A 22,448-nucleotide genomic window follows, 5' to 3' on the forward strand; every position below is an offset into this window, starting at 1 on the left:
GCCAGCCGCGAAAGGGGCATCAAAATGGCCGCGGCCGAGAACAAAGAGATTCCGAGGGGCGCACCCCTGTGATGGAGGAGCTGTCTCCGTTCGACAACAGCAGAAGCGGATCGCTAGCGGTACAAAATTACTATTATATTGCCCAATCTGGGTGGCTGCAGCGAAAGAGGGTCCCGGACCTGCACAACCGAGGACCTTGACGAACAGAGGAGGCATACCGATTTAGGGGGCCCGTGCGCACTATTGAGGTGGGGAGCGGCTCCCCAACGGCTGAGTATAGCAGTGATAATACTCCCAGGGAAGCAAAGGGGAGAGACGCTGGAGGAGTGCCCTGGGAGTGAAGCGTGGATGATCAAGGGATCCAGCAGATACCATCGGCCCTTCGGGGACAGCAAGAACCCACCCTTGCTGGGACTGAAGACCACGGGTGAAGGGGCTGATCCACGGCTCATAGACACAGCGCTATGTCTAATAAACCCCCAAGACTGAAGAGTAAGCAACCCACATTAGAAGAATACACCAAGACGCCGCCCGGCCCGGAGGGAGCGAGAAGCAAAGACAGAGCCCAAGTTGGGAGCAGTGCCACCATGGGTACAAACAACAAGGGGGTCCTCGATGCGATCGCAGACCTTAAGGTGGCTTGGGAGACCAAGCTTGAACTGGCGGTGACAGAACTAAAAACAGCGATGGAGCTCCATGTCGGGGCAGTGCAAGAGGACGTGAATCTACTACGGCAAGACGTAAGGTCTCTGGCGGAGCGCACGGAGAACCTCGAGAAGGAGATGGGTCCGAACATGGCAGACTGTGCTTCCCACCGGTCGGAGCTTCACGCCCTGGTACAGCGAGTGGGTAATCTGGAGAGCAGAGCGGAGGAGGCGGAAGGACGAGCCCGGAGAAATAATATCCATATTGTTGGACTGCCGGAAGGAACAGAAGGCCATAACCCCACAGAGTTCATTGAAACAATGTTGTTACAGGGAATCACTGGAGGAGTGCTGTCTCAGGGGTTTGCGATGGAGAGGGCGCATAGGGCCCTAACGAGGAAACCACCGCCAGGGAGCCCACCTAGGTCGGTGATCGCTAACATACTTAACTACAGGGATCGAGAAAGGATCCTGGAGCACTTTCGCAAAGGTGGGACAATACAAAGAGGGTCAGCAAACATAACAGCTTACCCGGATTATACCCTGATGGTGCAGCAGAGCAGAATGAACTTTAGGGCAGTCAAGAGAAGATTGCGAGAAGCGGGTCATAAGTACATGTTGCTGTATCCGGCTAAGCTAAAAGTTTTTCACAAGCACAGAACTTTGTTTTTTGAAACTCCGGAAGAAGCCATGGGATGGCTCGACACGCAGGGTTGCCCCCAGGAGTCGGACGTTCGGATGGGAGAAGGAGGTGATGCGGATAAGTAATGAGCGAGAGGGGCACCGGGGGGTGTCAGAACTTAAGACTATGGGACTTGATTATAGTCACTGAGGCAGCTCGCAAAATGGTGTGATCAGGCTGGGGGAAACACATGATCCGTGAATATTGCGATAATTACTTTGTTATGGAGCTTTGCAGGACCAACCTTTACATCCCCCATGTAGAGCTTAGTTAGGTCGCCGATAGCGCGGTGACACCTGCTGGGGTCTTGCCTGGGATACCAGGGTAGGCCCAAACGTGGGGGAGCCTGAGATCCAGGGATGGAGCTGGGCAACTGTTGGGGTTGGGGTAGGGCGGGAAGGGGGAGGGAAGGGGTTGTGTGCTGTGGTGTGTTATAGTTGGGGAAGAGTTATGGGGTGAGCCTACACCTCAGGGAACACAAGATGAACCATGGGAGACCTTAAGATAGTCACTTGGAACGTCATGGGGCTCAATAGTTATCTGAAACGGAACAAGGTAATGATGTACCTGCGCAGACAGAAAGTGGATATAGCATTGTTACAAGAAACTCATTTAACGCAAGATAAATTGGAAGTGATACGGAAAAAGTGGAGAGGGACAATGGTTGGGAGCAACATACTCTGCCTATGCAAGAGGGGTAATCACATGGATGGCCCCACATGTCCCGTTCCAGTTGCTGAGCTCGCTGGTAGAGGCGGATGGTAGGATGGTGATTATGAAAGGGATGGTGGAAAATAGAGAGATCTGCATTGTAAATACTTATGCCCGAACCAAGATACAGCTGCGTATTTTAGGGCCCTGTATAGTAAACTCAGTGACAGCGTGGGGGGAGCTATATTGTGGGGGGGAGATTTCAATTGTGTGTTGAACCCCAACATAGACAGATCAGACACCCCGGCTGCAAAGGCACTGCATGCACTGCTGACGGATTTTGGACTGGCAGATGTATGGAGAACACGTCATCCGCTGGATAGACAATATTCACACTATGCAGCCCCACAGGGCCTATATACAAGACTGGACTATGTATTTGTCACGCAGAAGTTACTGACCGAAATACCGCAGGCGGAATATAAAGCTAGAGTCCTCTCAGACCACTCGCCACTGCTGCTAGTGTGTCAATACCGACCCCAAGGGGAAGGATACCCACATGGCGATTGCGTGCTGAAGCGCTTAAAGACAGCGTATTCAGGGAAGATATGCGAGAGGAAATAAAAAGTTATTTCGAGATAAATACTGGCAGTGTTAAGACGGCGGGCACACTCTGGGAAGCCTTTAAAGTAGTAGTGAGGGGAATTGCCATAGCAAAATCTAAAGGACTGCAGAGTGGGATTCTGACCGAATTGCAGGACTCCGAAAAGGAACTGGAGAGGGTATTGGAACGGGGCAGCAACACTAAGGCAGATACAGAAATGGCACTGGGCCTGTAGCAGAAATGTGCAGGATATTGGGAGCGATTATGTAATCTTAACTATAAAAAATACACAGAAAGACAACATGCTAGAGGCGACAAACCAGGAAGACTCCTGGCGTGGCTCTACAAAAATGAGACTCCTAGGCTCCCAATCAGAACAATAGTGAAAGACAATGGCGACAAAGTGGATACGCAAGAGGGGGTTAATCAAGAATTTGCAGAAAGTAGGCTCGGGAGGGGGGAGAGACGGGAAATACAGTGAGTGAAAATGTAACAATGTATGTGTATTTATGAGCAATTGATGTATCCACTGTAAGTTGAGTTTGGTTTGTTTTTTATTGGTTGAACAAAATTAATAAAATATATTTTTTTAAAAAGATATGTGAAGAGTTGGATCAATACTATTCAAAAGAAGAAAGTTTGAACAATCCAACGTTGGTAAGACCATTCTGAAAGAACACAGGTTCACCTTAGATGTCATGAGTAGATTTACTCAGAGGAAAAAAAGTGACGGTTCCCCCGCTTTTTTATACATTCCCTTGTAGGGAACTTGGAACCAAGACGCCTGCATAATGAAACATGAGATGCTCTCCCTTGAAAAACAATATGGAGATCAAGACATAAAGAAGAACATTTTCTTTTTTAACTTGTTTAAATTTGATAATTGATGTCAAATTCTGTGTCCTGAAGAAAGCAGAGTAGCCCCAATTCTGTTGAAACCGGTTGACATATATAACTCAGGGTGATGACCTGGCTTCCGAGACCTGCATAATAAAATACAAGCTCAGCCAAAAGATATCATTTTAAAAGAAGGGTTTGGTTAAGTAAGATGTAAATTAACAATCATACACACATACAAACCAATCAATCTTCATATCAGATTGTAGTTTTTAACAAAAATGATGAATTATTGTTGGTAACTGATAAGCACATGGGAAGGAAGCAATATGAATAACATGAACAGAATTGACTTCCGCAAGTGTGCACTCATTGTTAGAGATTAGAAAAAGCATTGATAGGGTAGGGCTAGTCTCTTTTCTATCCCCTAACCTAGATAGGCGTTACACCAGCGCTAACTAGAGAGAGCACATCCACTTGAGGGATATTTCAACTCTTTGAATAGGGTTTAGTCAGCCTTAGGTGACTTTAGACGTAGAAGTTGTACTTTAATAAATTGGTTCTGTCTGTGTTGTGCTACAAAATACAATAAATATAGGACAGTGTCTCAATAGTGGACGACAACATCCAACCTTTACTCATTTAAGACCAAGCATTTACTTGTTAAACCTGCTTATGGTGTAGGGGACCTCCAATTAAAAACAAGCATTGACAAAGCCAATAGTCTTGCTCTTTGCATTTATAGGCACCAGGGTGCAAGGAGAAGAGTGCAAAGTTTCAAAGGAGGATGCGATAAGGGGCGCAGGTGTGCAAGAGAATGAGAAGGAAGGAGAATAGAGCAAGGAAGGAAACGATTGAGAGAGGGTGCCACATAAAGCAAGAGTGTGAGGAAGAATTGGAGATAGGGGCGGGATGGGGTAGAGCGAGGGGTGGGCGGGATGGAGTAGAGTGAGGGGCGGGCGGGATGGGGTAGAGCGAGGGGCGGGATGGGGTAGAGCAAGGGGCGGGCGGGATGGGGTAGAGCGAGGGGCGGGATGGGGTAGAGCAAGGGGAGGGTGGGTGGGATGGGGTAGAGCGAGGGGGGATGTAGTATGGTGTTTGCTGCAGCATACTACTGCAAGCTATAGAATGTTCACCCAGCTGGAACCTTGTGGTGTTCTCAAGGTTCCAGGGTTGTCAGTTGGAGTGAACAGGATGAGAGATCAACTAGAAAGGATGTGTTCAGTGTAGCTCCCTATCTCCCTTTCTATTCTATACCCTGCAACAATAAACCAACTCTCTTATTTATACATACCTGTGCCTACAAATCTCCTGCTTACCTGATCACCACACCAACTAGAACACTGCAGGAGGGTGGGTGGGATGGGGTAGAGAGAGGGGAGGGTGGGTGGGATGGGGTAGAGAGAGAGGAGGTAGATAGTGCGGCAGTCGGTGGGTGACGGTAGTTGGGTGGGTGCAAAAAAAACAACCTGCAGCCTCAGGAGGATTTGTCAAAAGTAGCCAAAAACAGCCCAAACAAAACCCAACCAGCAATTGTAATGGGGTGGAGTGGGTGAGTGGGGGATGAGGGGTAGAGTGAGTCGGGGTAGAGTGAGTGGGGGTGGAGGGGAGTGTAGAAAGGCAGCCTCATGATAGAACCAAAAAAATACTGCTGTCAAAAGTAGCCCAAAATGAAATCAAGGCGCACCTGGGAAATGGAAAGCCCAGCACCGGACTTGCTTCTTACAAAGCTGCTGATTTGATCAAATCTGGTTAGGGAACTTCTCATTGGGTAGTGCGGCAGAGGGTTTTGGAAAAGGAGATTTGAGTGATTTGGCAGTTTCATGGCATTGCCCATTGCTATTCCAACCAGATAATCTTGGTTCAGAACCCACCATTCCCACATCCCTCCAAAAATTGTTTTGGCAATTTTGTAAATTCGCCAAAACAAAAAGTGTTCCTTAGTAGGGATTGCACTGTTGCCACTGAACCTGATTCTCATACTGCCTTCATCTTGTTCAAAAGCAGCGTCAAAGTCAGTTCTAGAGCCTCCCAGAACCTACTTTCAACCAATGACATTTTTACTGTGTATACGAACACACTCAGCTATCTCATCACCACCCATTTTGAGATCACAGATCACTGATCCTCCGTACAGTGCGTAACAAAAGCACCTACCGAGGACTGAACTGTGAATTTCCAGTTATGCTTCAGCTTCTTTTCTCGGGAGCGGATCGTCTCTGGTTGGTTGCACGAGACACTGACACCCTGGATTTGCTCAGCCATCTGAGAATTAAAAGTGAAGACATGTAAGAATTGAGAGCAAATAAACACCTGCCGTTTGCAGAGGCAGCATGGACAGTAAGTGGTATATTTGAAACATGCAGATGCGCCCACCCAAGGAAGAGCAGGAAGGAGAGTGAAGGTTGTACCCTCTAGAAGCTTTCGCAAAAGGACTGGAGAGCACTAAGGGGGAAGAAAGGCAGAGCTTTCAGCAACAATGCTACCGAAAATTAAAGGAAGTTCCTTTCTTATATTTTAAAGTTGGAAGTACATTTATTATCAGTCCCATTCCTAATGGAAGTATTTTATAAGCGAGTAAAAATATGCTTCAATTGTAAAAACAGAAATGTTTTTGTAATAAATACTTTTGTTGCACCTAGTGATTCATGCATGTTAAAATATACATGTGTTCCTCTTTGGATAGATCACGCAGAAAGAATAGTGGTAAACCTCTTAGTCCAATGTACCACTCCCCCCAACAACCTGCCCAAATACCTTCTCCCCTTCTAGTCAGTATCCCCACTCTGCTTTCAGTTATGCAATAGATTCTGCTCCCATTGTCATACTAATTTGTAGATGAGAATGCACAATGGCCACGGGGACCTTACATTTCATGAGACGATGGGGTTTCGTTGTTTAGGTTGGGGGGTCTGAATGGAAACACTTAAGCGTGCATCTGAACGGTAGCCGGGCATAAACCAGTGTCTCTTGGGTAAAGAGTATGAGACACAGAAAGGGAGGCGCGGTGGGGGCAGGGGTATAAATATTATATGCAATGTGCCGGACCATTGGGGGGGGAGGACAGGCACCTCCGTACACAACATTCTCATGGTTCAGTCAGTCTAGGTTTCAAAATATACATTTTACATTAAATATTCACATTGTTGGCGGTAGGGGGGTGAGGCGGGTGAGTTGCTTTGTGGTGAAGGCACTGAAGGATTACAAAAATTCAGACGCCAAGTGGCACCCTACAGTGCGAGGTATTTTGTCTAGAAGGTGAATGCTAGCAGGGAGGTGAGCTGCAGCATGTGCAAAGACTGTGTGGTAGTGCTTTGCGTCTCTGAAATTGCCACGAGCCGGTTCTTCGGGATGTCAGGCCAAATCATGTTCCAGCCAGGTTATGTCTTTTGCTGGGCAGATTCAGGGTAGCTGTCTGTCCTCATTCGAACCGACTACTTATTTGAATGGTGCTGATAATAATCTTTGGAAAATTGGGGTCGCCCCCCAGCCTGCATTTAGATGAAAAGGGATGCCTAAAGCCACATGTGATATCACTCACAGGAACCAGGAGTCCATAGACTGACACCAAGCAGGAACACCAGAGGACTGCAGGTGTGGATCAGCATCGCCAATGCCAGTGGTTGGCAACATGTGGCTCTCCAGATGTTATGCACTACAACGCCCAACGCTTCTTCCAGGCAGGCTTTCACCGACATCCACTTTATCGTCCCCTCTCCTGACCTTTGGATTCCACATATAGTTGCAGTGCCATCCCCTTTTTATTCTTCGCCCATTAATGGTGGTGCCTGCTAGGAAATACTCTTGGCATCCTTCCTGTCCTCTAGGGCCATCATGAATGTCTACCTAAATGGCACAGTCATGGTCCAAGGCTCTCAGCCCAACCTCCTTCTTGATAGGAGTCTTTCATCTCTAATCAACTTCCTCCATTCTCCTGCCACCCCTCCGGCCCCTCTGCCCTCTCCGTCAGGTGTACCACACCACACTCCTGTACCCCTCCTCGGAAGACCTTCAAAAGTGGCAACCTGCTCCACTTAGCTACCATCAACTCTCGCTCTGCCATCAAACACTCTTCTGACATCTGCCGCCTCCTTGAAGACCTCAACGTAGACGTCCTTGCTCTCACCGAGACGTGGTTCACTGCCAGCTCTGTTCTGATTTTTGACACCCTCCTCCTTGAGGGCTACAAGATCCTCTCTAAGCCCAGGCCTTACCGGCCCAGGGGCGGAGAGGCCCTGATCTTCCCTGAGTGGGTCCCTGCTACTATCATAGTCCACTCCAGCCTACACCTCTTTCGAAATGCTTCGTCTGCAGGCTTGGCCTCTCTCCTGTCCTCTCTCTGACTCTGACCACCATCTACAGCCCCCCTGGCCCAGTCTCCCTCTTCCGCTCAGAGTGGGCTGACCTCACTTTTTCTCCTCTCCTGGCCTCTACCACCAAGCGTCTCCTCCTCAGAGTCTTCAGTATTCCCCTCGACTCTCCTGATGCAGCCTCTGGATTTTTCCGCAACCTCTGTGACTCTCTTTCCCTCTCCATTCTTCCCTCCGGTCTGATACACTCGGCCGAACACACCTTGGATGCTCTTATCTCTGCAGACGTTCCCATCTCTACCCATCTCATTACTCCTCTCTCCTAGTCTGAAAATGCCTTTCCTCTCACCTGGACCACCTGGGTCCCCCGGCTTAGCCCCCGCCCGCACTGCCAGTCTCCTGATTCTGGCTGATTTCTGCAATCACTCCTTTGCCACTGGATCTTTCCCCTCTCGTCTCAAGCACTCCCTTGTGCACACACTCCTAAAAAAGCCGGCTGCAACCCTACCTGCCCTGCTAACTATTGCCAGATTTCTATCACTCCTTTCCTGGACAAACTCCTTGAGAAGCTGGCCATCTCCCAGCTAACCCTCCACACTGAATCTGTTGGTTGTCTCCATGACCATCAGTCTGGCTTCAGAGCAGGCAGACGCACAGAAACTGCTCTCCTGAACACCAGTGAAGTTTAGCTCTCTAACCTTGACTCCAGCTCTCTCTCTGGCCTCATCCTCCTTGACCTTTCCTCTGCTTTTTGATACGGCCAATCACGCCACCTTGATTAATCGAATCTGAGATCCATGGCATCACAGATCAGGCTCCGGCTTGGCTGACCTCCTTTCTCTTGGACTCACCCTCCCAGGTCCAGCTAGGATCCTTTCTCTCCACCACCTGTCTCTCCACACGTGGTGTCCCCCAGGACTCTATCCTCTCACCCTGGCTCGTCAATGTCTATGGTTCCATGTGATAATGTCCACACAAAAATGTCACCATGCAAACAATTCGCTGAAAAATAGCAGTTTTTTGCAGAGACATTATTACATGCAACATGCCGGGGACAGCTCTGCAACCCCCAAAACCTTTTTTACTTCAAGGGGACCAGGGGACGCCCCTGCAACTCCTGCTACCCCTGTCCCTATATATATGGTCACCTATATAATGTCACAACCCTTTCCCGGCGGCATTATGTACGGCAACCATATATATAAGGACATTATTACCTGGCACCATGTCTATCTGGCCCCTTTGGCCCACCTGATCTCCCACCTTCTCCTCTAACTTTCAGTGCTATGCGGATGACACCCAGCTTTCTTTCAGGCTACCCTCAGCCTCCTCCCCTTCCTCACTCATTCCTGATTGTCTATCCACTATTCAGGCATGGTGCATCTCCAACGATCTCTGACTTAATACCAGTAAAACAGAGATTCTTCTCATTGGGACCCCTGCTTGCACTTTCCCTCTCTCACTCTGGCCACCGTCCTTGGGCCCCCTCCCCTCACCCTCACGTGAGGCTAAAAACCTTGGTGTCATCTTTGACTCCACTCTCTCCTCACATCACAGACCTTGCCAAGAAGGTCCACTTCCAGCTGCACCTCCTCAGAGGTATTGTCCCTTTCATCACCTTCCCCCAGAAGCTCACTGTCTCCAGAGCGTGGTTCTCTCCAGTCTGGACTACTGCAACAGCCTCTTTCTTAACCTTCCTAAATCTGTGCTCCGCCCGCTACAGCTAATCCAGAACAGGGCTGCAAGACTTATCCTTGGCCTCAAACACAGGGACCGCATCTCGCCAGCCCTGAAATCTCTCCACTGGCTCCCGGTGGCAGTGAGGATCAAGTTCAAGACCCTCTGCATCGTCCACAAGGCTTTCTGGGGCCATGGGCCTCACTACATCCAACTCTCTCTGCCTAAATACCTTTCTTCTAGAGCCCTTTGCTCATCTACTTCTAACTCTCTGTGGGTCAGACACTTCTCCAAGCCGAGAGGTGGGAGGTAGATCTCTCTCCTCTGAAGGTGCCACCCTCTGGAATGGCCCCCCTGCCCCTCTCAGACTTGAGCCGGACCTCCTTAAGTTCCAGAAGCTTCTCAAGACCTTCCTTTTCCCCCTCTTCTTTCTCGCTCCCTCTCCCCTGCTAATCTAGTGACCCTCCTGCTCAGTCCTCCTGCACTGTCTCCTGGCCTGCCCCACACTTCCGGGCTGAACTGCACCAGTGTAGACCCTGCCTTGCTCGTACTTAACTCAGAGCCCTGCTGCCCTGATTGCACTTCCCCCGCACCATCTCCCCTGCCCTTCTCGTCAATGCACTTGCATGATTCGAATGTCACAAGGCCTAGTAGGATCTTTGTCTTGCCCTCCGTCCCCCAACTTGTCTTGTTGTGCCTAGAAACACTTGTGTATAGATGCATTATAAATACCAAATCAATGAATCCTCTACACCCCATCAGTCTCCCTCACCTGCTCTCATGCCTCCCTTGGATCCCTCTGCATCCTTCCCTCCTACTCTCCTCTTTCTCTCCCATATAACATGATGGGATTTCTAGACAAGTCCGCTCTATGATAGTCTCATCCAAACAGATGCTCCCCTGCTCCTCCAGAACTATCAAGGACAACATGGTCTCCCTTGCCCCAGCCGTTGCTGATTTCGGCGATCACTCCCTTGCCACTGGATCTTTCCAGTCACTCCTCAAGCACTCCCTTGTGCACCCTCTCCTCAAAAAGCATTTGGCTGACTCTTCCTTTCTGGATAACTACCACCCTATTTCCATTACACCTTTCCTGGGCGAACTCTTGGAGAAGCTGGCCATCTCCCAGCTCATCCACCACACTGAATCTGTTGGTCTTCTTCACGAGCACCAGTCTGGCTTCAGAGCTGCCAGAGGCACATACACTACACACCTGAACACCTGTGAAGATTTGCTCTCTAATCTAAACTCCAACTCTCCTTCCTTTCTCATCCTTCTTGACCTCTCCTCTGCCTTTGATACTGTCAACCATGCCACCCTTACAAATTGGCTCTGTGATACCCTTGGCATCATGGACATGGCTCTGGACTGGCTGATTTCCTTCCTCTCTGAACGACCTTTCCAAGTTCAACTTGGCCCTTTTCTCTCCTCCATCTCATTCTGCACCTGGGGTGTCCCTCAGGGCTCTATTCTCTCACCTTGGCTTTTCAACATCTACCTTGCCCCCTAGCCCATCTGATCTCTGCCTTCACTCCTAACTGCCAGTGTTATGCGGATGACACACAACTCTTTCAAGCATGCCTCCTCTGCCTCCTTTCTCATACCTGTCTGTCTGCTATTCAGGCCTGGCTAACAATCTCTGCCTTAAATCCAGTAAGACTGAGATCCTTCTCATTGGGACTCCTGCTCCGTCCTTTCCCCCTACGCTCTGGCCACCCTCCATGTGCCCCCTCCTCTGACCCTCTTGTGAGGCAAAAAACCTACGTGTCATCTTCGACTCCTCTCTCTCTCTCTCCTTCGTCACTCACATCACAGACCTTGCCAAGAAAACTCACTTTCAGCTTTACCTCCTCTGAGGCATTCTTCCTTTCCTCAACTTCCCCCAGAAACTCAATGTCTCCAGAGCTCAGGTCCTCTCCAGGCTGGACTACTGTAACAGCATCTTCCTTAACCTACTTAACTCCTCCCTCTGCCCCTTTCAACTAACCCAGAATAGGACTGTGAGATGTATCCTTGGCTTCAAGCCCAGTGACCGCATCTCTCTAGCCCTAAAATCTCTCCACTGGCTCCCAGTTGCTGCGAGGATCAAATTCAAAACCCTCTGCATCATCCACAAGGCTTTCTGGGGCTTGGGACCCTGCTAAATACAACTCTCTCTCCCTAAATACCTCCCTGCTAGAGCCCTTCGGTCTTCTAGCTCCAACTCTCTGCAGATCAGATGCTTCTCCAAGCAGAGAGTGAGGGTAGGCAGATCTCTCTCCTCCACAGGTGCCTCCCACTGGAATGGTCTCCTTGCCCCGCACAGACATGAGTCAGATCTCCTTAAATTTCGGAAGCTTCTCAAGACACTCCTTTTCTCTTCCTCCTACCCCCTCCCCTGCTAATTCTACCCCCCTCTTCCTCTTGGCTGAATGCCGGCTCCTTCAGATTCTTACAGGGCACCAGGCCCTCACCTACCAGTCTACCCCTGCACTTGGTCTCCTATGATCCCCTCTCCCCCCACCTGCACTTGCCCTTCTGGGCTCCCTCCCCCTGCACTAGCCTGGCTGGGCCTGCACTCCATTAGCCCTTCCAACACGTTCCCTGCACTTAGCATGTGGACCTTCTGCCCCTGCACTCTCTTCTTGCGCCTTGAAACACATTGTGTATAGGCGCATTATAAAATCCCAATAATTAAATAAATGATTTCTCACTATTGATTATGCTGGCTAGGGTTGATGGTTGTTGCAGTCCAAAACATCTGGAGATGCAAAGGTTGCAGACCCCCTGGCCTATGCCTTCCCCTGGGGAATGTTTGGACCATCTTGTGACATGGGGAGGCCCTTACTGAATGCCTTCCTCTATTACACTTGTGGATGTAAATGTTCTCAAGTCCTGCTCACGCTGGACTTCGGAAATGTTGAGGATTATCCCAGCAAATGGGCCATCCTCACAAAGGAGACTGATGCCGCTCACATACAGTCTCGCCTGGCAGCCCAACACTGCAGATCCAACTCAGAGGGGACTCAAACATGGTCACCTCTTCATGCTCGCTACCATGAAGGAGACCGTCTGAAGCGAGAGTTCTACCGCCCTGCGACCCAGAGCATGCCTATCAGCCAACTTGCTGCACCAAAGTGTTCTGGGGTTCTTCCAACATCACGTGAGTCTCCCTGTTCTGAGAGGGATTCATTTGGTGTATGTACTACAACTACACTTACCCGAGCATGGATGCTGCTGTTCTCAAATAGAATTCCTCACAGGGGACTATTCATTGCTTAAGAATGGAGAGTTGCAGTGTCCCTTTGCGGGAAATCTTTTTTCCCGAAAAGGCGTATAACTATCTAATAACTTATTGGCGTTGGGCGAATGTTCCTTGAAACGGGAGTGGGGTGGAGAAGATTGTTTCGCAATGGTGAACTACAGCGTTTTAATACTGGGGCGAGGTACATTTTTGGGATATATAGTGCAATATTCCATTTGATCCAAGTCACACATGCCCCGTAATATCGCTGGAAGGAGACCTCCAGTTCAGAGCCACATGAGCAAGGCACTGTGGGTATGCAAATGAGCTCAAATGCAAGACATTTGCTCCAGAAAATTGCCTGCGTCTTACAGGGAAATTGCTTACTCAAGCCAAGACAGACATTTCTCTAGACTGCAGACAATTACATACCCGGTTTCACCTTCTTAGGGATCATCGGTGTAGTATACTGCACTATCACATTTCAGGTGGAATTCTTTTTTCTTCCCGGAAGCATTTTTAAACCCATCATAATTTAGCTGATATATATATATATATATATATAAAATCCAGAAGTGGTATCCTTAGCTGATATCAGCTGATATCAGCTAAGGATTTATATATATATATATATATATATATATATATATATATATATATATATATATATATATATATATATATATATATATATATATCGAAAAAGAAGAGGAAAATGAACCGCACTCTCCGCAGTCAAAATGAACAACAAATGCCCAATTTCCAAACGGAAAAAGCACAGCGCACAACACTGAAGAGGTCATAAAAAAGTATTTAATGTTGCACAAAGAAATTTGTTTAAAATAAACAAAAATTACAAAATATAGCTGGAACAGTAGCAAAAACAGAGGCAGGACGCCTGTCAAAACGGCCCGCACACAACGCGTTTCACACTCAACTGAGTGCTTGGTCACGTGAAAAGACAAGGGACTAAGACATCTTAATAGTTGTTTACCAATATAGTCCTTTAACTATGTCCATGAAACTCAAAGGAGTGCCTAGGCAGATGGAAAGGGCAGCGGCCATGATGGAATGAAGTGCTGTAATAAAACACCAACAATCAAACAGCACATGAACAATTGAAAGCGCTGAAAACAAGGTCATGGAAACAGCAAAATAAAAAGGCTCCAATGTACATATTCCATGACAGGCAACACTGTAAATCCACTGTCAGTAGTAACAGCCAAGCAGTGTATATAGGAACACATAATTCCAAGTGGAGGCGCAATGTATTAAATAGTCACATGAAAAAACGAATGGCATAAGTCTTGATCCTCTTCAAAAAAGGTATAAATTTGTAATTCAATTTAACTGGAGATAAAGTGCAAATGCAAGATGTTATAGCAGCAAAATAGAAGTGCAAAAATTGCAAAGTGCATACACAGGCAATAATGGCAACAAGGTAATGTGCAAATTAGAGTGCAAATAATGCAGAGTGCATATGCACATGATAATAGCAGCAAGGTAATGTGCAAAAATGCAGAGCCACAGTCACAGTAAAATTGCATATACAAAAGAAACTTTGAACATTCTGGCTGATGGAATAAAATGCGATTGCATACATTTGCAACAACATAATAAAGTACAAATACAATGGTTGAAAGATAAAGAAATACATAATATAGTAGTCTGGCCCCATTGAGAGATGAAATAAAGTGCAAGTGCATAACAGTGTAATACTGTGCAAACATGCCGGGCCTAAAATGCAGAATGTCAGCATCATTAAAAACTATCTAACAGCCTTAATATTATGCAAATATACAGGAACCAGAGCAACAACAATAAAATTGCATAAAGTGACAAAGGCCCTCATTACGACCCTGGCGGAAAGCAACCGACCGGACCGCCATAGCGTAAATAGCGTTTCCGCCATTGCACGACGGAGCAAAGTGCGGCTCATTCCGACCCATCGGGCACGAGCACCACGCCATGGCGGAAGTGCAAAGTCCGCGATGGCGGAAATGACCCCAAAACGGCCCACACCGCCGCCGTACGGCTCCCTAGGTGCAATTCCGCCACCCATCTTAGCGGTCACCGCAATGAGCGGCAATCGGAAAGTACGGTGACCGGAAATATACGGAAACGGAAGTAAAAACATGGTCCCGGAACGGGAAACATCACGCCGTACACCTATAAAAACACTATTTCCACACAACCATTAAAAATACTACCCTGAGACACATCCCAACCCGTCATCCACCCTAGTGAAACCAAGAAAAATGGGAAAAGTAGCGAAGAAAGCGTGCGACCGCAAGCGGCAGGTCCACTTCTCCCGTGAGGAACTCACCGTGCTCACAGAGACCCTCCAGGAGAATGCTGCCGTCGTCTTCTCCACGCAAATGACCAGGACGGCACTTGCGAACAAGAAGGCCATATGGGCCCTGGTGGCACAGCGGGTAAGTGCGGTGGGGACCGCACCCCGCAACCCACAGCAATGCAGAAAGCGATGGGACGACCTGCGGATCCGCGTCCGTAGCATACTTTCTGCCAACCGTAACATTGCCACAGCTACCGGGGGAGGATCGGAATCACCCATCAAGTTGACCCCCTGGGAAGAAATCTGTGCCTCCACCATTGGAATGGAGAGTATAGAGGGAGTCGGAGGGATGGAGAAAGGAGTGCAGACATCCGAAGAATCAGGTAGGTGTCACAAATAAAACAATGCTAAAACCACAATGTCCAATCATGTGAAGTACCACGTGTCCACATAGTGCAACAGTAACACATGTCCAGGAGAACGTCCACATACATAGGCCTGATAGCACACTTTAAAAGTCACATTAAATACATAAATAATTAAAAATCCTAAAAACACCCTCTACACGTGCAGCAGGCACACCCTAACTGCAGGCTGCAAAACAACTGCACCCTCAATCCACACAAAAATGAAACCACCTCCAAGGCCCCAACCCAAATCACCCTCAGGTACCACCCCAATGCATGTGATACATTGCCATTCCAATTCCCACAGACCCATTTATAACGCTCGCCCTCCTTTACTCCACCACAGGGTCCGATTCAAACGACGAGCTCCAGGACACCCCTACCAGCACACCTGCAAAGAGGGCCAAGACCAACGGCCAAAGACCCTCCACCTCAGCTGCACGGATCAAGACACGGCAGCAGCACAAATCAAGTGGCAGCACACAGGAGGGAACTTCAACAGGCACCCCAGCAGCCAGCATGCCCACAACAGCACCACCACAGGTCCCCCCAATGGATGCCACAGTAGGCACTGCTTCTGGTGGCAGCTGCACCATAGGTGACACTGCATTAATGGCAGCATGCTCCGACACAGAAAACGGGGATGTCGAAGTTAGATCCATCCATGACCTGTCTCAATCCCCCTGTCTGTTCCATCCCGTACACCATGAGGATACCACGCAGGGGCACCCACAAGACAACGACTGGCCATCCCCCACAAGCCCTGTGGCAAGGCAACATGAGGTGACCAGCCCCTCTGTGACACCACCGCAAATGGCCATGGCCCAGCAGAGGCAACAGTCCCTCGACCAGGTGATCGTGCAACAGCAGCAACTGGCCACGCTCCTCAAGGACCATGCCGATGAATGTGGGGGCACTAAGGCAGACATAGAAACATCAACTGAGACACTTAGGGCAGAAATGGAGAGAAGTACAGAGACACTAAGGGCACAAATGGAGAGTAGCACCGAGAGCCTGAGAGTAGAAATGGAGAGAAGCACCGAGAGCCTGAGAGTACAAATGGAGAGAAGCACCGAGAGCCTGAGGGGGGAACTGCATGCGACGTCCAAAGACGTATGTGCTGAACTTGCCGCTGTGCGCCGTGTGCTCACTGAGCTCTCACAAACCCTTAGGGACATGCATGGACGTGAGCAGGCAGAGACATCATCCGTTGCAAGTTCCGTCCAGGGCAGCCCCCAACGTAGATCTGGGAGGAACCTGCGCTCCACAGGCAGGGGTGCCCCTGATACCCGGAGAGGGGGCTTGCAATAGCGACTGCCCACTGACAATGAGCATCTTTGGACACTGGTGTTCGGGGGGGAGGTAGGAGGGTGGAGGGGGTGTGTTGGGCTCACTTGGGTGGCGGGTCGATGGGGTGTGTAACATGATATCACATATGCCATAAACAATGCACGATCATCCAATGAGATGTGTGGACATTGATCTTTGTGTACGAGGCCATTATAGGCGTACAGTCCATATTGTGCATGTTCCAGACACACACAGTGCCACAAGTCCCGTGTCCATGTATCAGCCACCAGGCGTGAGTGCTAGAAGCATGCATCTATGATATGCTGACGAATGTCACGGCCCTCCTGTGCCTCGCAGACTCCTTGAGGTGCTGCCACATCCCCACCCTCATCATGACCATCTTCAGGTGCTTGCAGTTCTGCGTCAGGGGGCATGGGCACATTTCTACGTACGCACATGTTGTGTAGCATGACACATGCCATGACCATCTTTGCAACCTTCTCATGGCGGTACAGGAGTGCCCCGCCAGACCTGCTGAGGCAGCGGAAACGAGTCTTCAGTAGGCCGAGTGCCTGTTCTATGACTACACGGGTACATGAGTGGGCATGGTTGTAGTCCTCCTCATGCTGGTCCCGTGGGTTCCGGAGTGGTGTAAGGAGCCATCTCTTCAGTGGATACCCGGCATCACCTGTATGTGGACAATAAAGGATGTTTGTGGAATGACATTGCTACGTACGCACCCCCCCCCCTTCCTGCCAGGTCATTGCCGCATCACATACCCCACATTATCATGCTTGAAATGAGACTCACCGAGTAGCCAGGATCTGTTCCCTGCGTGTCGCTCCATGTAGCGTGGTATTGTAGAGTTCCTCAAGACCATAGAATCATGGGTTGATCCAGGGAATCGGGCACAACAATGTGTAATGATCCTGTTGGAGTCACACACCATTTGTACATTCAGAGAATGAAATTGTTTTCGGTTGCGGTACTGGGCCTCCATGGCATGTGGGACGACCAATTCCACATGGGTGCAGTCGATGGCACCAATGCAACCCGGTATGCCGCCAAGTGCATGGAATCCCACTTTTGCGTTCGTAATTTCCTGCTCCGAGCGTGGTAGAGAGATGTAGTCGTCTGCATGCCTCAGGAGGGCATCGAGCACTTGCAATAGTGTCCGTGAGAACAGTGGCTGTGAAATGCCATGCAACTGTCCGACTGTGTGCTGGTAGGTGCCTGTGGCCAGGAAGTGGAGTACAGACACCACCTTCAGTAGGGGTGGGATGGCGGTTGGGCTATCTATCATGCTGACAAGGTCAGCCTGTGTCATGTCCACAATGGCGGTTATGGTGTCCCGGTCCAAACGGTAGAGGGTGTGGATCTGCTCATCAGTGAGGTCGAACGGATGTGCTCGGAGGCGTGGGATTGCGGGCTGCCTGCGTGGTGGTAGTGGCTGTGCTGGCGGCCCTTGCTGGCCCTGCCTTGCCCTCCTCCTCCTCCTGCGTCTCCTCCGTGCGGCCGGTTGTTGTAGTAGTTGGGGTTCGTCTTCTTCTTGAAGTTGGAGTACTTGCAGTGCTATCAGGTCCCCCAGGGCCAACATCGCTAGTCCTGCCGGTAGCATTTCTGAGTGGGTGTGGTTGTGGGAGGGGGTTGGGTGTGCAATTTATGTGTTTTCAGGCTGTATAGCCTCCACCTGTGGTGATTCATTCCACCTGTGCAAGCTGCAATCCCCTTTAGGCGAGCACGTCCCGCACACAACGCTGCAATTCGACGAATGGCATCTTGCTATTACAATCATGTATTTGTACCTGATGGCAGTGTAATATTGGTTGATATGTTCATTCTGCTATGGTCCCATTGTTTCACATACTATCTTTGCAGTCGCGAACAGACTTGTGAAGGGTCAGTGGAACGTAGTACTCGAGTAACGGTGGACCCTCATGCAACACTGTACCGAGGTTCACCGACGGGCGGGGCGTCCCATTTGTGAGTGAAGCCAGTTGCCATTTTCACACACAGCCGCACTAGATGGATTAATTTGTGATTTCAAGCGGCCACAGATGCCTTTTCGACGTGATGTTGCAAATGAGGAATTCGAAGGACGGCGCTTTCGGTTTTCAGCTAGCGGCGAGGAGATGCCCACAGGTCTGACTGCAAATATAACGTTCTATTGTTCAATGTCCTTGGGACAGGGGCCATGGCGAGAATGCAATGATTGATATGAATAGTATGGGATGCGCAATAGCGAAGTGGGCGATAAGGCCGGACGTTCCCAAATACATGTTACTTCACAACACTGGAATTACGGGCTGGAGCACAGTGGATTTTGCAGGCTGCATAACGCACAGACTCAATGGAAATTTCACATGTTATGTGAGTATGAAAACAGGCGTTTTCATTACGGGATGAGGGAATGATGTATGGATGCATGGACAGATGATTTAATACAGAGTTTGCCATGTACAGGGCTTCTTGGAATCTATCCACCTCCCCTGCGCTATGTGATGCAGGGCTGCCATAGTGGGACCATCGTCTATCTGGCCTTGTTGAACCCTCCCTGTCTCGACGCGCCTTCAGACACTTGTGTCTATGCACGTTACTAATCCCATCTGATGGATTCTGTTTTAACAGACGCATGCACAAAAACACTTGTTTGTAATAGTGTTTTCACCTCGATATAGATAGTTATGATTCGCAAGTGGTTTTTGGGTGGTGATGATCCTTTGGAGTGGGCTAGCATGCATATGGCTGTGGATTTGGTGTGATCATTGAAGTGAGTAATTCAAATGAAGTTCTGATGCCCATACTATTCTTTTTCATTTCATTTGGGTGACAGGTATCTCCTCCCCTTTTGCCACTGCCATCTGTATGCCACTCCTGCAGATGGATTTTACTCCCGACACCTGCTGCTTCGTGTTAATCAGTGGAGCACCATTACGATCTTATGGGACGATCACCAATGGGCCACATGCCCTTACGCAGTACTAGTGGCTAGGAGCAACATTTCGGCCTTTCAGCTGGACTAGTGCCTCCCTAATGGGACGGCCCTGCGGTTCTAGGCGCTTCCATGTTGCCTTTTCGTACGAGAATGTAGCCCCTGTGTACCATGAGGGAACAGGGCGTCACACAAGAAGTAGCTGGTCATTTATTGCGGATGCAGCCCACAATGATGAAATATATTTTGGAGTTCATGGCCTAATGGCTGTATGGGCTTGGTGATTTTGTTGTGCATTAAATTTCTATTCTGATATTAACCGTGTAGCGTTCTTCTTTGCAAGTGATGTGGCATATTCCTATTTGTGGAGCGATGTATTGTGAGGAGATCTGCATTGGGTTCCAGCTTCGGAGTATAGTTGCGTGGTACTGTACTGGGCGCGTTTGCCTACGAAGCCCAGTGAGGTCAGGGATAAGGGCTGCCAATATGACTGTTTTAATGATGTCATGCTCAGGGGCGGGGGATTGGCTTTTGTGTAACAGATGCCGGTCAGCCAGGTGGATTGGTGGAATGATGTGATTATCAGAATATGGCTGGTCACAGGTGCCTGTGTTTGCGTGCGTTTCTTGGAGGGAGACTGAGGTCATGTCCATTTGTATAGCTTCTGTATTCGTGCCATCTGTGCCCTGCAGCTCCCATTGGCCCCTCTTGAGATTCATTTGTTCGTTGGCAGGCATGGATGACTTGTACATTTCACTGGTTGCATTGTGTGACTTCATTGCACCTACGGGGAGTTGTACAATGTGGCCAGGGAGCGGTGTACAGGCACTCAGTAGGGCCGTTTACGGTTGGTTCGCGATGCCGTACTTCTCACCATGGCGGAATGGTACTTTCCGCCGTGCTTGATGGCGTTAGGTGCATGTCCGCTAGGGTCAGAATTCGCGTACCGTTGCGCCATGGTGGTAATTACGGTTTGGCATGGCGCGCGTGCGCGTACTTGGTGCAGTTAGCGTTGGCGTTCACTACGGTGTCGCTGATGGCATCGTACTTTACGGTGACGGGTCATGATCGCACCTTGCGCTATTCGATGGCGGTATTGCATTTCCGCCATCGTTTTTCGATTTCCGCCAGGGTCGTAATGAGGGCCAAAGTCCGTGACTGACCAATTAAGAGGAAAAGATGTAAAAACATTATGTATACCTAGGGATCAAGAATCTAACATGGGCTATAGGAATAGGGATTAACTACTATTTAGCCAATATCAAAAAATAGTAGTTAATACTAATACAAAACTCAAAAACCATGATCCACTACAGCACTACTGACACAAGAAAGGCCGAGTTAAGAAAAATAAAAGAAAAATAAACAAGGACAATAAAGAAGCTCAAGTCCCTAAGGGTCGTGCTACAGCAAGAAAAAAATTTTTTTAGTTGAACATAAGCAATCTGGACACTAAAACACCGATAAAATAAGGTGTAAAGTAATACAGACAGGCCAAGGATATAATATATTGGGAGAGAAAATTACCAACAGAGGAAACCTAAGCAAAGACAACAAATGCTAAAGAAGAAATAACATAAACATAAACCATAACACGCAAATTTAGGTCCCCAAAAATGTATAAAGCTCCTCATCAAGATTATGTCCAAAGGGAAACTTGGTATCAAGATCCAAGATAAAACGTGTTTCCAATTGTCTCAATTTTAGGACGCGGTCTCCACCCCTAGGATGGATGGGAATATGTGCAACCGCAAAAAATGTAAGCAAATATATATATATATATCAGCTAAGTTATGATGGGTTTAAAAATGCTTCCGGGAAGAAAAAATAAATTCCACCTGAAATTTGATAGTGCAGTATACTACACCGATGATCCCTAAGAAGGTGAAACCGGGTATGTAATTGTCTGCAGTCTAGAGAAATGTCTGTCTTGGCTTGAGTAAGCAATTTCCCTGTAAGACGCAGGCAATTTTCTGGAGCAAATGTCTTGCATTTGAGCTCATTTGCATACCCACAGTGCCTTGCAAAAATCCAGAAGTGGTATCCTTAGCTGATATGGGATACATTACTCACCGTAATCGTATTTCTGATGCTTGTATCTGCTTAGATTCACATGCTGTGCATAGGCCGACATCTAGTGGAAGCTGCGGAGTATTACAGTTTGTTTTTCGAAACTCGAAAATGGGCGTCGACACAGGCGTGCCAGTAATACTATCCCTAGTGTGACGTCCACTGTACCCAAGATCCCTCACGTGTCTAGGATCCTCAGATTGTATTTTTTCTGACATGAGGAAGCATGAGGAGTAGCGTGAGTACAGATAATCCAAGCAGATAGACAGAAAGGTAAGACTACAAGCAATCATGCGCCTTCTCTCGGAGGGGAGGAAGGGTGGGTCGCATGTGAATCTAAGCAGATACAAGCATCAGAAATACGATTACGGTGAGTAATGTATCCCTTCTGAGGCTTGTGGAATCTGCTTAGATCACATGCTGTGCATAGATTAGCGAGCAGTACCAGAAGAAGGAGGTGGGATGTGAGAAGGGTCATGAGCAAACAGGTGTCTTAGAACCGCTTGTCCCACTTGTGTATCTGTCTTGGAATGAGTGTCAATGCAGTAAAGCTGAGTAAAAGTGTGAATAGAGCTCCAAGTAGCTGCTTTGCAAATGGTGTCGAGGGGAACATTTGCAATGAAAGCCAGAGTGGCCCCAATGCCTCTAGTAGAATGGGCCCTTGGCGTAAAAGGCAGAGTTTTTTCAGAAAGAGAGTAACACAGCTGTATACAGTTGATAATCCACTTCGAGATCGCGCCTTTAGAGACTCGATCCCCCTCTCTGCCTGTAGCTACGGAGACAAACAGTTGATCTGTTTTCCTTAGCGGTCTGGTTTTGTTTACA

The 22,448-nt window shown here is 48.6% G+C and overlaps 1 protein-coding gene across 2 annotated transcripts in view; it reads right to left on the minus strand.

The window, feature by feature from the left end:
* LOC138580390 (3'-5' exoribonuclease HELZ2-like) overlaps positions 1-22,448 on the minus strand; it is a 957,207-nt gene that overhangs the window by 805,802 nt on the left and 128,957 nt on the right. For both annotated transcript variants that reach the window (XM_069650902.1, XM_069650903.1), the window contains exon 4: positions 5,576-5,683. In XM_069650902.1, coding sequence (XP_069507003.1) covers positions 5,576-5,683 — 108 coding nt within the window. The remainder of the gene's footprint in view (positions 1-5,575; positions 5,684-22,448) is intronic.

Source organism: Ambystoma mexicanum, chromosome 3p (assembly GCF_040938575.1).
Source record: "Ambystoma mexicanum isolate Mex_15411 chromosome 3p, UKY_AmexF1_1, whole genome shotgun sequence".
Classification (NCBI taxonomy): domain Eukaryota; kingdom Metazoa; phylum Chordata; class Amphibia; order Caudata; family Ambystomatidae; genus Ambystoma; species Ambystoma mexicanum.